We start from the raw sequence: 16714 nt of genomic DNA, 5'->3' as shown, positions 1-16714 counted from the left end.
ATTTTTATTGTTAACATTTCAGTGCTCTGCTTTTTTGTTTGTGGATTGGAAAAAGTTCACTGGTTCGGTGCCATTGTGGTAACATTGGATACTATTAACACACGCCGTTTATACAAGGTGATATAATTCTGATGAATATGGAATGCAATTACAATGTGCTATGTTTCACTTGTATTATTATTATTTATTGTTATATATAGCGCCATCAAATTCCGTAGCGTTGTACAATGGGTAGACAGGACATAACAAGTAGTATGTAACATAACAAATTGACTTAAAGACAACAGGTCAGGAGGGCCCTGCTCAAACGAGCTTACAGTCTAGCAAGTAATTCATACCCGATACCTGATCAATAATACACTATTACTATGCCATGATATATTTTTTTTTACACTTTTTGAAGATAATTTTGTTTTTCTATATTGTACTGTATCATATAGACCTCTGTCTTACAAAAGGTAACAAGCAGCAGAGTCACACCGGAGTGAGAGACTCGATCTGTACTGTATACCTACTTGAGCCACCCTGCACATGGATAAGATATAACAAAAAAAAAAGCCATTAATAAAATCATCAGAAGTATACTATTTAAGGACAAAAAAGTGAAGAAGTTGAAATGACAACGCTACTGCAAAATCACTTTATTGAATGAATTAAGCCCAATTTCACTGCCAAGTGAAAAGGATGAAATCGTTCAAGATTCATTTACAGTTACTGCTTAAAACTCCAAGTGACGCTTGTGAAGTTGGTCATGAGTGAAGAGACTACGGCTGAACAGGGATTGTTAGAACAGTTCTAGGAGGCGTTCTCATTAGAGGGAAGCTCCACCATTTTTATTACAATTATCTGATCAAAAAGAAGTTTTCGAACTGTATTTAGTTATTTGTATATGTCCTAGATCTTTTTTTTTCATCTTGGCCCAGTCTACTAGACAAACACCCTGACTCCTTATCATACTACCTTGTGGTAAACAACACAATGACTCGGTCTTAATCACTCAGTGGGGCTTGCTGACTAATGAAAGCAAATGGAGGAACAGACTTCATTAACATCGAGGCTCAGCGCAGTGTAGTTAAAAAAAAAAAAAAAAACCTGTCTGCGCTTCTCACCATAATAAAGTTGGCAACAAATATATAAACATAATAAACCCGCCACGTCAAGGCACACTCTCAATAGGGTGAGAACCTACTCTCACCTCCTACAGAGTGGGCACACAAAGCAGTTTATACGGCTACCAAAACCTTATTAATGTGTTGGGGGAGGGGCAATTAAACCTCCTCCCAATTAACCCTTGGACAGCAAGCTGCAAGCCGACAAATGAGGAGTTTTTCTTTTTTTGTATACACTGTAGGCCTCATTTTACACTTTGTATTATTTAAGCCTGTGACTAGCTTAGCACACCGGCATCTTTCTTTTCTCTGTCAGCGCAGTGTAGTGTTGAGGTTCTCTGGGTCCAACCTGGCACAGGATCATGGGTGCTCTAGCTCAAAAACATGCGGAATTCTACCTGCCAGCTCCCCCTCATTTGGTTGGAGCACATGTTCAATAGTGAAGAAGAACATAGGTTTAAAAACACCAAACATCAAAAAAAGTTTGAATATAGGTACACTGGAGTTATTCAGCCGAACACATCTCCTGCTTGCCACCATGCACATGCTGGCTTTCTTGAATGTCTACCGAGACACCTAATGTGCAGAAGGTGCTCCAAATGGAAATGCTTTCCTGCCACCGAGTGGCTGCTTCATACAGCCAAAAGCGGCATGACGTTCAGAGTGCTGAAGGGTCAGAGCGCCGCAGCTTCGTTTCCTTTTCTACAGCTAAAGAATGTAAATTCCTTACAAAATACTTTAATGTGCATTCTTTTTGGAGAAGCTGCAGGCGACTGTAAACGGTCCCTTTAACAATACGCTGAGCAGGGCCACCTTACCTGTTCCTCTACAATGTAACTCCATTTGGTTCATCTTTAAGACACAAAGTAGAACTACTTCATGGCACCTCAATGCACCGAGTATATCCAGTATTTGCTCGATTATAAGACGAGGTTTTCCCTATAGTGTAGTCTTATATTCAGGGTTTTTATTTTTTTCAAAATATTCAAATTTTGGGGGGTCGTCTTATAATCGAGCAAATACGGTATATGTGTAGGATCTCCTACCATGTTTTATTAACCCTTTTCTTATTGCCCTATGGCTGTAAGTAATATGGGAAATATTGATTGTAAAAAGTCGTAACTAAAATAAACCACACAAATTCTATTTACGTGAATACTCAGCTACCCATGATCCTCTAAACGTTGACTATTTGTTAGCACACATGGCTGGGAACGCTTAATACATGAAAAACAAATGGTGGGAATTCCCCTTTAAACAACCTTTGGCATGTATGTGGTCATTCCAAGGGTTAATAAGAAGCATATAGCATGCCGTTTAATCATATCCCATGGTGGGACTAAGAAAGCTATATCCATGTTACAGTCAGCCATGCGGAACCACTAATCAAGCCAAACGGAGCGAATGGCATTGTGAAACAAGGCACGAGCAGCTACACAATCACTGCGGGTCCAGTAATGTACCTTTCAGTTTCTACATAGAGAATTAAAAGCACCGCAGTCTTTCAGGTCACGGCTATAATAGCAAGACACGTTTACGGCATGGCTGAATAATAACAGTAAAAACTAGACGCTCATACGCACCATACAACAATAACATGCTTGATTTGTTTTAATCCAATAAATCCCCAGGCTTGGGTCTCATACCGCTCTATCACATTCAGAAAGATTCACTTTTAGTTTTATTCCAGTTTTAGGGCAGTTATTTTTTGCTGAACATATATTATTACGTGCCACAATGTCATCCCCACACAAACAGGAATATAAGTCAGTCTATACAATGCAAATATGTTCTATACGTTACTAAGCCAGCAGTGGGAAATGTTCACTTTTTTTTGTGTGTTTTTGGTTGCCCCTGCATGGGAATCAACCAGAATGACTCTCCCACAAATTCACCTTTTAGTGAACAGATGCCGTTGTCTCTATTAGATTGTAAGCTCTCCTCACCTGTTGTTTCTGTAAGTCTTATTATTATGTTATATATTACTTATGTCCTGTCTACCCATTGTACAGCCGTGCAGAATATAATAGTGCTATATAAAATAAATAATAATAACAGAAGAAAACAAAACGATAGGGGGATTGACAAATAAAAAGGATCTGTCATCTTTCCAAATTCCAGATTTTACCGTTCTACCTACTTACAGATTAAAAATAAGCATTAGGTAAGACTCACCTAACGTATACATCCTTGGAACAGCCATACAAACTGCTCTCAGAATCTGTATAATCATTCATGCCCAATAACTTATCTCCCTACTATTGTCAAGCTGCTGGCTGTTGCCGATTGGTTCAGGTAGCCTTCTTAAGGGTGGGGTGTGGAGAAGGGAGAGACAGGATATTGATTGGAAATGCCACATTTAGACACAGAGATTCGATTCCATTCAGTAAAACAGCTCCTTACTTACAAATGTGTGAAAAAGGTTACGTTGATTGAGAAACAAAAAAACACTAGTTATGTAGTTTTCATTTTAATGCTTTCCATGCTCTGCAGGGGACAGTACACGGCTACATTAAAACTGCCAACATGACATTTAAAGGGACAGTTTAATGTCCCTGAAACCCCCACTATAGAAGTATGCATACGAAGGTCCTCTGTGAGTACTTTATTAGGCACTCTTCCATTAAAAAGGTTAAGCGCTTACCTGACACTGAAGCAGCAGCCCTGACCTCCTCCTCCGTGGTCCAACCATTCTTTCCACCAATGGTTGCATCGAGCAGCCAATCGGTAGCAGAAAAGATCTCCCATTGAAATCAATGAGACCGCTTTCCCCACATGCGCTTGAGGGTCTGTACAGACCCCTACACACAGCGTTCACCGAGCCAGCCCTGAAAAGATCTGCTGTATGGAATTTAGCTGGGGGTGGGCAAATGCGTACAGTATGGGGGGATTCTACATAGCATGAAAATCAAAAGGGACCATGAAGCAATTACTTCCAATGACCAAACCAGCAAACTCTTCATTTTCAGATCTTACATTTGTGTTTGTAATTTCTGTTATTGAGTTTGCTTCCTCACTCCAATGAGTTCAAATCAAATTCTGCTTCACCTGCCGGAACCAAATTAACAAGGGAAATCGCTATTACCTGTTCTGTTCCGTGTCTGCCAGATAATCGGAACTTAATAATTCTCCACAATCCTTTTCTCTTCAGCACCTGTAGACGGAGACCAAATCATGTGTTACAAAAACAACAAAAGCACGGAAAAAAACTCACATTTTGCAGAGATTGTCAACTTGAAGACAACTTTGAAGGACGTTTTAATAAACCCTATTAAGGAATTACATTATAAGCCGCTGTTGGAAAATGAAAAATTAATTTAGAAAGATCATGAATTATTTAACCTCAAAATGTTTCAAAAGGGCTTAGCAAATACAAATAATCTCTTTGTATAATATGTCCCGCCATCTCTTAAAGGCGCCGTCTAATGTCCCTGACACCCCTACTATAAAAGAACATATATTAAGGTACTCTGTGAGTAACCCCAACGCTTTCTGGGTTTAATATGAATTAAAAATACAAAAATAAAATAAAAAATAAAAAGATAAAGCTCTTACCAGACCTAGAAGTTGCAGCCCTGCTGCAGCAGTTGCCCTCCCCTCCTTCATGGTCTGGCTATTATTGCCCCTGATTGGCTGTTTTAAGCAGCCAATCAGTGGCAGGAACATTTTTAGTCTAAAAGGAGTTATGACACAGTAGACCAGCATAACAATAAGTGCTTTTAAATAGAACTTAAACCAGTGATGTCTAACACTAATGTCAACTAAACTCATTTACGGCAACTAAAAATGTCCATACTACTGTCCATACATCTCTAAAGAACTGTGTCTCCGTAACCATGTGATAAAATGGTTGGCCAATTCCTTCCTTCCCTTTTCTCTTTGTTCCCCATCTCACGTGTATTTCTATCTTATAAAAATTAAAAAAATTTAAAATCAAAGTTTTTATTTACCTGTCTTGCATACCCTCAATATTTTTTTTTTTTAATGGTTAGCGTGGCTGCTCCTTAACTTACTGTATTATTCTCAGCAAGAGCGGAATACATAAAGAATGAGCAAGCAATCCAGAAGAAGAGCGAGACCAGTGCATGCTGGGAAGCACTATAGCGGCCTTTAACATTAAACATAAATATAGGGACTTTAAATGAAAAATCATGATTTAAACTCAAACTCCCAGAACGCTTTGCTCTGTCACTTACTGCTCCTGCATCATCTTCGTAACTTGTGACCAGCTTGTAATGACTGGATCCAGACATGATCCTCCAGGCCGTTATCCCACATTGCGTAGCTTCCGACACGCCGTCCTCGTACGTCTCACAGCCGCCGACCAGAAGGAGCCTGGAATTTACAGAATGCACCCATTTAAAATTTTTAAAAAAGCTGAACGTATTAAAAACAACCATTCCCTCTCCTTAAAGCAAAAAACACGAAAAGATGCAGAAATAATTACCTTCCTAAGGCATACAGTATCATAGTAACAGAACATGTGCCAATTGCACAAATAGTACCGTATTTGCTCGATTATAAGACGACCCTGATTATAAGACGACCCCCCAAAATCTGAATATTAACTTAGGAAAAAAAGAAAAAGCCTGAATGTAAGACGACCCTAAAGGAAAAAAGTTTTACCAGTAAATGTTAATTCATTAACTATTTTTTAAATAAAAGCTATGATTGAGAAAAATATTTTTTTTGTTTTTATTTCCTTGTATTTTCCAACCTGTCCCCCAGTTACGCACATCTGCCCCCAGGCTTGCCACACCAATATGGCATTGTGGCCCATGATATGCCTTTTAACCCTCTATATGCCACTGTGCCCCATGGTATGCCTTTTGACCCCCTATGTGCCACTCTGCCTCCAGAAATGCCTTATACCCCTATATCTCATTCTGGCATTTAGGGGGTTAAAATGCATATTATGGGGCAGAGTGGCATATAGGGAGGTATAAGGCATTCCAGGAGGCAGAGTGGCATTAAGGGAGTAAAAAAAGCCATTGTATAGAGCACTCTGCCTCCACAAATGCCTTATACCTCCCTATATGCCACTCTGCCCCATAATATGCCTTTTAACCCCCTAAGTGCCAGAGTGGCATATAGGGGTATAAGGAATTCCAGAAATGCCCTATGCCCCCATTTAACACACACACACACACACACACACTTACCGGTGCTTCCAATTTCCTGCTGTATTGCCGGGGCAGCGGGTTGACGTCTCATTCCGCTGCAGCCGGAAGGAGGTGGAGTTGGCAGCGGGGGTTGTCTGCGTCCGTCGCGCATACCTTCCCCGGCTGTCAGAGATCAGAGTTCCCCGCACCGGAGGAGACAGGAGGATCCAGGTCCCCTGCAGCGGTGCGGGGGATCTGGATCTTAGTCTCATAATCAGACCTCTATTTGAGGTCTGATTAGAAGACGACCCCGATTAGAAGACGAGGGGTATTTTTCAGAGCATTTGCTCTGAAAAAACCTCGTCTTATAATCGAGCAAATACGGTAATTACTCCAAATCATAGTAATTGCTCTCTCATTTGTTACCAGACAAGAACTCTGCCAACTGGAATCAACACAACGTGGTATTACAGGAGGAGAAAAAAAAAAACTAGCTAGCCAGGAGATGCTATTTAAGGGGATGATCAAATTGTGGATGTTTAGATGTAATATCCCATTTTCCGATAGGTTTGTTGCCGTGTGTACCTACGCAGAACGCGAGCGACAATCCAGTGGGTGAGAAATAACATATAATTGGTCACCCCCTTTGTTTTAAACGACAGACATGGTAATTTCCATCCAACCTCCAGTTGCAATGTCTCTTATTCTTCAATACGTCTATTAGGGACAGTAGGTAAAACGTACTAGGGCTGTTACTGAATAAAGGTGGCCGATTAGCTAAATTCACCCTACGGAGGTGGTCTGGCATTTTCACATGAGTTGAAAACCGGCGGAGGTGGCTCAAGCAGCGAAGATCTGCAGGATGAGAAGACCAAGGGATCTCAGTGAGTTGGAAGAGAGAAGGAGGAGATGTGATAGAAAGAGCTAACACAGGGAAGTTTATTTCAAAGGAAGAGAAACGTTAGAACAAGAGGGCATCATCTAAAACTAGAGGGTCAGAAGTTTAGATGTAGTGTAAGGAAGATTAACTTTACAGAGAGGGTAGAACAGTAGACGTGGTAGAGGTTAATACAGTGAGGATGGACGGATAGGCATATGGCTCCTGAATCTAAAGGCCAAGGGTTGAATCATTATATTGAGAGAAACGGATAGGCTAGATGCCCTGAATGCTGCCAAATCTAGGTTTCTATGGTTCGCTCCGGGAAAACACTGATTCCTTTCCTTGGTGCCACTAGGCAGCTTTAACACAAAGACATGGGATTTACAGGAAGCGTCTGCAGCTTCTCCCTCAGAGACCACTAGGTATAATTGAATAGAGAATAGGAAAGGTTGTTAGGCTCGTCCTGTTACTGGGGTTTGCTGCTACTAAAACACAACATCTGCTTCCAGTCCCCAGGTGCTGCCGCGCTGCCCTCTGACAGAGACCGTCCTGAAGATCACCCTGTCTCTGCGACTTCCACCGCGGTCACGTAGAGGACGAGAGGTCACTCTAGGGGGATCCGTAAACCTCGGAGCAATTCCGCTACAGCTCGGAGAGTTCAATGACTAAGCCCGGCTGTTTATTCCTCCCAGAGCGTGACAAACAGAGCATATTTAAAAAGGTTAGAATCTGTACGGATAATCGTAGAAAAAAAAAGAATGAAAAAAAGCCATTTCTAAACTGTATAGAAATGGGGTTAGCACGGTCTCACAGAGTATTTGTTAAAGTTCTGGGAGTTAGACTTCGGTGCATCATTCGCCTTAATTAAAAGTGCAATAAAAAACAGCCCCAGTTCTTTCATTCATAATCCCAACATTTTACAAACCCAAATTCAAACCCCTGTGTTGTGGCTAGATGGGCGAGGGGTTAACATACCCAGGAGGGCACATGGTCAGGGCAGGGTCACCTAGCATACCCCAAATGCCACCTCACGGTGCCATGAGGGAGCTGCAACAGAAACCCCCTCCCAGGACTGCCCATGAAAACCGTACAAAATGTATTTGTATCCGACTGCATGACGCATTGTGTAACTGAGGATCCAAACCTATAATAGTTTGAGGAGGACATAAAATAAAATTCCTGAGATTTCCTTAAGGAGAAACAAGAAACATGTATAATCAGCAGCTCTAGCGACTGTTCCCCCGTTCCTCTATTGTGTCAGAGCAATGAGACTTCATGCAGACACAGGACCCTGAACAAGCCCCCCCCCCCGACTATTTATCCTACTGCCTGTAGTAAACAATAGAATGGCTCAAATATTTAGTTTATACCGCAGAAGTCTATATTTCCCTAATGCAAGAAGTCAAATCACTCCAGCGCTTCTTGGTGAAACCTCCTTCAAGCAAATTATTATTAAATTTAGTGTATTCACTAAACTAGGAGTTTATAGTAACTGAACTTTTTAATTCCCACACTTCATTCTTCATAAGGACAGATCATGCCAAGTGAGCTTCTCCTGGGCTGGGCAGCCTAAAACCAGAGAGAACTTAAGAAACCTCCTCACATTCCCTGCATTATGCAGCGAGAGCTTGGTGGGGCTGACCCTTCATAATGTACAATAAATTGGGTACGTTAGAGCTACAACTCTCCCTCTAGTAGAATAAAAACTATTTCTAGATTGCCTCTTTATACACTGTTGTGGGATATACTTTCAAACAGGAGAAAAATTATACAGCAGTGAAAGAGATGCTCTGACCCCAAGAGCTTACACTCAGAAATTATGAGATGGCATTATAAAATGTAATTATCACAGGCAAAAATTAACTCCTATTACTAAATGCTAAAAAAGGTACTTCAGTGCTTGCATCTTCTAGTTAATAGGCTTGGCACATAATTTATTGCAGGAGAACGTTCTAACTTTCAATATGGGATAAATTACAGATATAAATCATTGCCCACGTTAAGTCAAGGTACCTTTTATTACATATTATGTACCGCACTACGAAGAAAAAAGTAATCATCCCAGAATTCGGTTCTTGTTTCTCCATTGGATCAATATGGGTAAAACAATTACAGCTAATAAATTAGATCCCGACTTCAATTCACGTGGGGAAAATCGTTACCCACAGATGTCACAATCCCATGATTTGCAGTTCGAGGTAATTGAATGCTGACTGCATAATTCCGTCACGTTCTCTCTTGGAAATTGCCAAACCCCTTTTTCATTCTTTCCCCAATAGTCCATTTAGAAAGTTAGCCAGGTAATCCATATACTGTAAAACATGGTGGAATTCTACTGGGCAAACGTGACATAACAAACTACTACTTCTTAAATCACTGATTTTATGTCACCCGTAGCCCTCAAGGTGAATATCATCGCAGGTATCTATCAGGTTTAACAGATGTTGCAATAACTTATCAGCAGGTCCGATATCAGAGAGTTGTTCTGTTTTCAGCGCACGGCATGGAATATAAGTAAGCTGCGCCACCAAGTGGCCACAAGTGGAAGTGACGCCACAACCTTCCGGCTTCAGAATCAATGTCTTTAAATCCTTGGGTTGCCAGAGGGCCAAAAACCCATTATAATAACCATTTATTTTCCCGCCGTTAAATATTGTAAACTACAATCATTTTTTTCTCTTCCCCCTCGCTGAATAAAAATGCCTGTAAAATGAAGCTAGGCATAAAAATACCAGGAGGAGGAGGAGGGGAAAAAAAATAATGTTTTTTCATACATTTACAGAATGTTATCAGTATGCTGGGAGGTTCACATTATGCTCCTGTTTGTTAATCTTTACAGCCAAAGGCATTTTTAGCTCTTTGCTAGCTTTACTCACAATTCTTACTCATCGTTATACCCCTGGATGATGTTTTTTTAATACCTAAAACAAGGTCCATTATCATTTTTACAGAGGAACATGGATTATGTGGGCAGATAATAAATAGTTTGCTAATTTATTAGAAAAACAACGTTAATTGTTGGTTTTATTTCCTATTCTGAATAATGTCATGACTCTGCAGTGCCCTAGGAAGGCATAATCTTAGTACCCCATTACTCCTCTCCTTCAACATCCAGTGAAAATATATGTAATGAAACCATGCTATTACTGCGCGTGCACAGCTGTGTATTTACTATTGGGTTACTAGATCAGCAAAGCAGCACATAGGATATGTTTAGAATGAAATGGTTAATGATATATATTATAAATAAATGTTTACTATCTATCATGGCAGATTTAGGGAGACGACGACCCTGGTATTCTCTACGCAGAACACAGTGGGATAGCGTGAACAAACAGCTTAACGTTGGAGCCAATTCAGGGTAATACTTTAGCATGTGTTATGTGCTCTGATGAAGTAGCCTCCAGGCCATCAAAAATGAACTGTGGAGTCCTGCGGCCACTACGACTGGTGTGTGTAGAACCTGGTCCGAGAAGCTGTTGTACCGGTATTTGTATGCTTCCTCTATGAATCCTGTTCTTCGTGTTGTTCTAATGGAGGTTGGGAGAACCATCCCACCATCGTCATATTTACCCTCCCTGTTACTTCTAACAGTTTTAATGAAAGAGAAGAAATGCTATTTTGAGGGCTTTTTTTAAGTTCAACACCGCACGGTCTATTTAGAGCCATCTCTGGATTACCCTGTGCAGGTGAAATATATACTATATCCGAGGTTAATTCATAAATCTGAAGGCTTGAAGGATTATGGAGTTTTTTTAGATGTCTATTTACTAAACCCAACTCCCAGCTAAATCCCATACAGAAGATGTGTTTGCATGAACACATCTCTCCTCTGGGGGTGGGGGTCTCTTCAGAACAAGCTCCCATTGAGTAGGTGCTTTGACCCACCCTTCATTTTGGTAGAATGCTGCAGCGCTGGAGCTGACTGGCACCAACTATATCATGAACGGGGAGTTGTGCTCAGCGTCCATATCATCTAGAGCCGCGCAATGCATCGCTCAGCTGTCTGGCACACGAAGAATCCCTCCAACCTCCACGCCGACTTTCTGTCATCAACTTAGGATGATCCGCCAAACGTGTAACGCGAACAATCATCTATCAGAGATGGAGGAATCAAGCCCAATGGGGGCTTTACGTGTTACAGAAGGCGAGCAGACGTTGAATCCCGACATGACACCAGACAGCAAAGTTGGCTGTTGCCGTTGGCAACATATCATCCCAAGCATGTACCACACACAAAAAAAAAATGTCTTCGGGTCCCGTTTCTGTTTAGAAAAGCCATCGCCTTAGAAGAGCGGATGTATAATTTAAAAGGTTCTCATCAGGATGGATGAGATTCCTTGACAGCTGGAATGGTGCTGCCATATTAAGTTAAGGCTTAAAAAAAAAAAAACCTTCTCAGAGCTGAAGAAAAATTCATTATGGCAGCACATAGTTCAGAGAGAGAGAAAAAAGGAGGGGGGAAAAGAAGCGCTTTCTATACAGGACCTAAAAAAAGCAAGCATTAGTTCTATTAAGATTAATGGAGCCATTGGTTTTGGAGTAGCTCCAGCTCTTGTGTACGCAAAAGGTTATTTGTGATGATTAAAGATTTCCACATTCCCAACCCAACAATAGGAATCAGTGAAGAAAACGGAGGGGAAAAAAAGCTGGCGTTTAACAAACATACTGTGAATTATACTAAAGAATGCTAGGACTTCTCAAATGTGACGGTGTAAATTTCACTTATTTCAGGAAAAATACTTTAGAATCACATTATTATTATTATTTATTTTTATATAGCGCCATTAAATTCCGTAGCGCTGAACATGGGGTTGATTTATAATATACATACATTACATGTGTATAAAAATATATTTCTATTTTTTTTTTGCCTTTTTTTCCCCTACCATGACCCAATGAGAAAACACACAATTATACCAACTATCGTCCTTGTTTTATAGCCTCTTTATCAGTAAGGCAATTTCTTTATTTTTATATGAGCCACATACACACCGGCATTGTTATTACCTTCAGTTATCAGATAGTGCTGCGTTTTGCTTCTGGACCGTTTGGACAGGAGATCGGGGATGGAAACATCTTGCAGTTATGTTCAGAATATAAACAGCTTCAAGCAGTAGCATTTACAATGAGTTTAACGTCATGGCAGGAGTGAGTTAGCTGGTTTAAATTGGCAGGAAAGAGTTTAAAATATTTAATTTAGTGTAAAATACCCATTATGTTCTAATGGAGAAAAAAGTTGGGGGGTTTTTGTTTTTTTATTTTACTAATCAATATAGGTATGAGAGCTGATCAGTTTCCAAGGAATCTCATGGATTTAATTAAGCCTAATGCCGGGCCATTCCAGTCCATGTTGCAGAAGAAAAACTTATTGTGACTGGCCCTGCATAATGCATAGTGACATTAGAGAGTTAAAACAAACTCTGCTGATCATAACGATAGAGTTTTATTAGTTAACATGACGACCGGGTGGGACAGCTCCCAACACCCAAATAGTCCAAACTTCTACACTTTGGTGCTGTCATAGATCAATGCCTATGAATATGTAACTCACAACAACGTCAAGCAACCACCTAAAATGTTCTGCCTCTTAAGTTAGACGAGGACTTCTCCAACCATGGGCTTGGCCGACGACTTCAAGACAAAGGGGAAAAGTTCAAGGTTGTCTTCATTTTGCAGAACCATGAAATCAAAACATGGATATATTATAGATATGGTTCTTAAGGTATAATAAGGTTTGACAGGTTTAAGTATACTCATTCCACTTTGCCATTCCTAAATTATTCTGTCGTGTTGTATTTTCATGGTGATGAGCTTGTCAGAATGTATATTTGTCGTCACTCTTACCTCTGCCCAGCGTGGTAAACCACAGATGAAACTCCATGGGCATAATGGCATCCGAAGTTAAAACTGTGATTCTCCTGGTAACTTTGATTGGCTCCGACACTATAGGAAAAGTGCGGGGGAAAGAATTATAATGATGCAGAGAAGTCAACGATGGTAATAGCTCTTAATATTTTCACAACATCAATGTTCCTTCAGAAGGGCAAACACAAGTCCCACAACCTGTAATAAACCCAGAGGTATCGGCTATCTTTTTTTATTTTAGTACATAGCTGCTAAAAGAATCATACAAAACCAAAAGTTGGTTATAAATTTCAATAACAATCAAGTTCTACCATGTTGTTTGTTGGCCAATCTAGAATAATATTCAGGCTACAAGATCTCCAACAGCACTATGGTAAACAGACTGTGATCATATAAGAAAGCGTCGTAGAAGAAAATAAATTAAACTAACCTCACGAGGTAGCTTTTCAGCTGGCCGCGGTAATTGATCACCAAAAGTTCTGCTGACCACTGAGTGCTTGCTTTGTACTCCAGGAAGATTAGCCCCGCTATAGCAGAACTCAGGTCTCCAGGGAAGCTCGTTTGCTGCAGGAAAAACGAAACACGAGCAGACTTTCTAATTTATTTCAAACATAACACTCTCATTAGCGCTATTTATTTTCACGCCAATATTCTCTGTAAACTATTAACCATACGAAGTGCAATGAACTTAGCGGTAAGAATGTCCTGTCCTACAAACACACATCGCACTGTGCTGAATTAGTAATCTTAAGGAACATTTTCTAAACAATGACATCATGACTCGTCGGCAGTGGAGGAACGGTCTTAATTCTCTGTTTTTATTGGCAATTGAATGTGGATGAACCTCAAGGAAGAGCTCAATAGACTGACCTCACAAAAAGCCATGAAAGGGGCATATGTAGGACCGAACACCCATGTCTACAGCAACCAAACCTTCATATAAAAATCAGTACTCACTGCCCGAGAGAGAAAAAGAGAGAGAGAAAAAGAGAGAGAGAGAAAAAGAGAGAGAGAGAGAGAGAGAGAGAGAGAGAGAAAAAGAGAGAGAGAGAGAGAGAGAGAAAAAGAGAGAGAGAGAGAGAGAGAGAGAGAGAGAGAGAGAGAGAGAGAGAGAGAGAGATATATCAGTTACTATTTTGGGGTAAGAAAAACAAAAAATAAAGTCATATACCGGTGGGATGACAAACAGTTCGCTCCCGACAAGATCAAAGAGCCTGACGGTCCCGGTGCTTTCAGCGTAAGCCACTAAAGTGCAATCGTGGCTCCACGCCACCCGCCGCCACTGCGGATTGGGATCTTTGGGAACTAAACACGAGAACAGAAGAGACGCTCATAAAACGTAACCATATAAACCCGAGTGGATTTAGGGGATCTTTTGGACCAAGAATTAGTAAAATAACAATATAATGCGTTCGGATTTAAGTCAAGATAGCATAAGGCAAATTTTCGTCTTTTTCACAGAATAACTAAACGGATTTCTTTCTGTGAGAAGGTTTGTGCAGCTGCAACATATTTTTGCATTCCAATTAGCCTTGTTTCCAGCCGCCGTTTATGTTGACCTAGTTGAATCGGAATAAGTTGGATGATTTTCCCGAAATGCTAAAAAAAAAAAAAAAAAAAAAAAAAAAAAAAAGACGGGGGGGGAACGGTATGTATTTATAATCACTCACCTTGACATTTCCCTATCACGGAGCCAAAGTCATCTTTTGCGGACCTAAAAAAGTGTGCAAGAAACAAGAATACAAAAGGGAAATGAAATCCTGATAACCGGGGGGGAGAGCGATGGATTTCTTACAAGCGGCTCCATTGTGTACCCGTCAGCATTACGCACACGCAGCAGATACGCGCCGCTCAATCCCGCTTCAAAAGCGCTTCTTATCAGCAATTAAATTTGGCCAGAAATATATGTTATTTCTTATTTTGCTTATTGGGCTGCTTGTTGCGTGTCGTTTATTCCCTTAAATCAAAACAGAGGTGGTTCTCCATTTGGAGCAAATTAAATCATGCCTCCTTTGTGGCCGATTGAGATTTAAATCAGGGCGCCTTCTCATTAGCACGGTGTTTCGGCATTACATTTAACGCTGCCCCCCTGTTCCCGGCCAATTAACCCTTTGTGTGGCCTGTATAATATTTTCATTCACGTTACGCCAAACTGCATCGTAAATGCGACAAATACCTTCCGGAATCGTCCTCAAGCACCCCTTTTAGTTTAGATTTTTTTTTTACGCATGTACTGGTACATATATGTAGACAGCACACAAAGCCCATGTAGGTGCCAGTACTAAGGATATCAATAGGCAAACATAGGATATCATTTAATGCCATAATATTTACTAAAGAAAGAAAACAAATAGGGGGAAAATACACATTTAGACAAATATGATAAAGGTTTTGCACCCACAATTGTAAACTACAACCTCATCATCATTCTGACTGAGGGTCATGGGAGCTGTAGTCAACAAAAGCTCATCACTCCGACTGAGGGTCATGGGAGCTGTAGTCAACAAAAGCTCATCATTTTGACTGAGGGTCATGGGAGTTGTAGGCAACAAAAGCTCATTCTGACTGAGGGTCATGGGAGTTGTAGTCAACAAAAGCCCATTCAGATAAGATTACTGAAGTTACTGAAGAATATTTAGGTCATGCAATCGTTTCACCGAGAAGCTGGGATTTGTGCATACCGTGTGTTCGTATTATTTGCAGTACAGGGATATCATGTAGGATTTCACAATATTCATCAATAACGTAGAACTGTCCCGAAAATAAAACCACTTACCGGATTTCCACACACTGATCCTGAACAGCCGCTAGCAGCTTCCCGTTACTGGAAGAAAAGAAACGTTACTAGTCACCCGGACCATGGCTTCCCATAGAAGACATGCCGTCCAAATTCCTTCATCCCATCAAGGGGGAACCTATGTCTTATGTTACTCAACACTACTCCATCTAAGTATCCCAGAGGTAAGAGCCTGGGTTTAGTTCGTAACCTCTAATATGAACAGTTTAACCCCTTAAGGACAATGCATTTGGAGCCCATACATGTAAGGGCTTTGTCGTGAAGGGGTTAAAAGAAAAAAGTAATCCTGACGGCAATTCTTTAATAAAAATAATAAAATAATGATGGGAACAGCGAGGCAGTTACTGTCTTTTGGCCCTCGAGTCAGACACCCTTGACGCATATAAAATAGGAATGCGGAATCTCTCCCGTTCTTTTTCTTGTTAGATAACAAAAGTCTAAAGAAAGAAATAAATCAAACATTTTATTTTCGCCTTACCTTGTCAGTACTAGATGCCAACTAATCTGCTTGTTCATCAACCTGACCAGGCCGGACGGGAGAGAGAAATTGGCAGGGCTGTATTTAGAAAAAACAGGAAAAAAAAAAAAAAACATATTTTACTATTCAGCCGAGTTAAAGCCGTATAACATAACACTAGATTGCCGAGCCACCAAAAAAATAAAAAAAAACAAGCCAAGTTTTTCTCTTGCCGATATTTGCTTGAACAATTTACAGCTCCAATTTCCGAGCGTTTGCTTACAGGTCCTCGCCGGGCGATTGATGGCCAGAACGCGGGGTGTTCAGGATCCGGATTAATAGTTTTCTCTGTCAGTTTAATACAGCGGGACGCTTGGCCGCGGGAAAGCAAATTCGCTCTATTTTGCATTCTTCTTGCAAAGAAAATAGCGCTTGTAACTTTAACCGAGTACGCATCCTATAATCAGCGTCTACTGCCCGCGTGAAGCTGAAAGGCTTTTA

At 40.6% G+C, this 16714-nt stretch overlaps 1 protein-coding gene across 1 annotated transcript in view; it reads right to left on the bottom strand.

Moving 5' to 3' along the window:
* LOC149288346 (NBAS subunit of NRZ tethering complex-like) overlaps positions 1-16714 on the bottom strand; it is a 278953-nt gene that overhangs the window by 239400 nt on the left and 22839 nt on the right. Inside the window, exons 4-11 of the mRNA XM_089491881.1 lie at positions 16235-16312; positions 15736-15783; positions 14630-14673; positions 14131-14264; positions 13390-13523; positions 12939-13037; positions 5306-5444; positions 4195-4263 (exon numbers count right to left, since the gene is read on the bottom strand). Coding sequence (XP_089348007.1) covers positions 4195-4263; positions 5306-5444; positions 12939-13037; positions 13390-13523; positions 14131-14264; positions 14630-14673; positions 15736-15783; positions 16235-16312 — 745 coding nt within the window. The remainder of the gene's footprint in view (positions 1-4194; positions 4264-5305; positions 5445-12938; positions 13038-13389; positions 13524-14130; positions 14265-14629; positions 14674-15735; positions 15784-16234; positions 16313-16714) is intronic.

The sequence above is a fragment of the Sceloporus occidentalis genome, unplaced genomic scaffold (assembly GCF_023333645.1).
Source record: "Sceloporus occidentalis isolate IW3139 unplaced genomic scaffold, rSceOcc1.0.p SCAF_52, whole genome shotgun sequence".
Lineage (NCBI taxonomy): Eukaryota > Metazoa > Chordata > Lepidosauria > Squamata > Phrynosomatidae > Sceloporus > Sceloporus occidentalis.
This window is presented reverse-complemented; position numbering and strand designations above follow the sequence as displayed.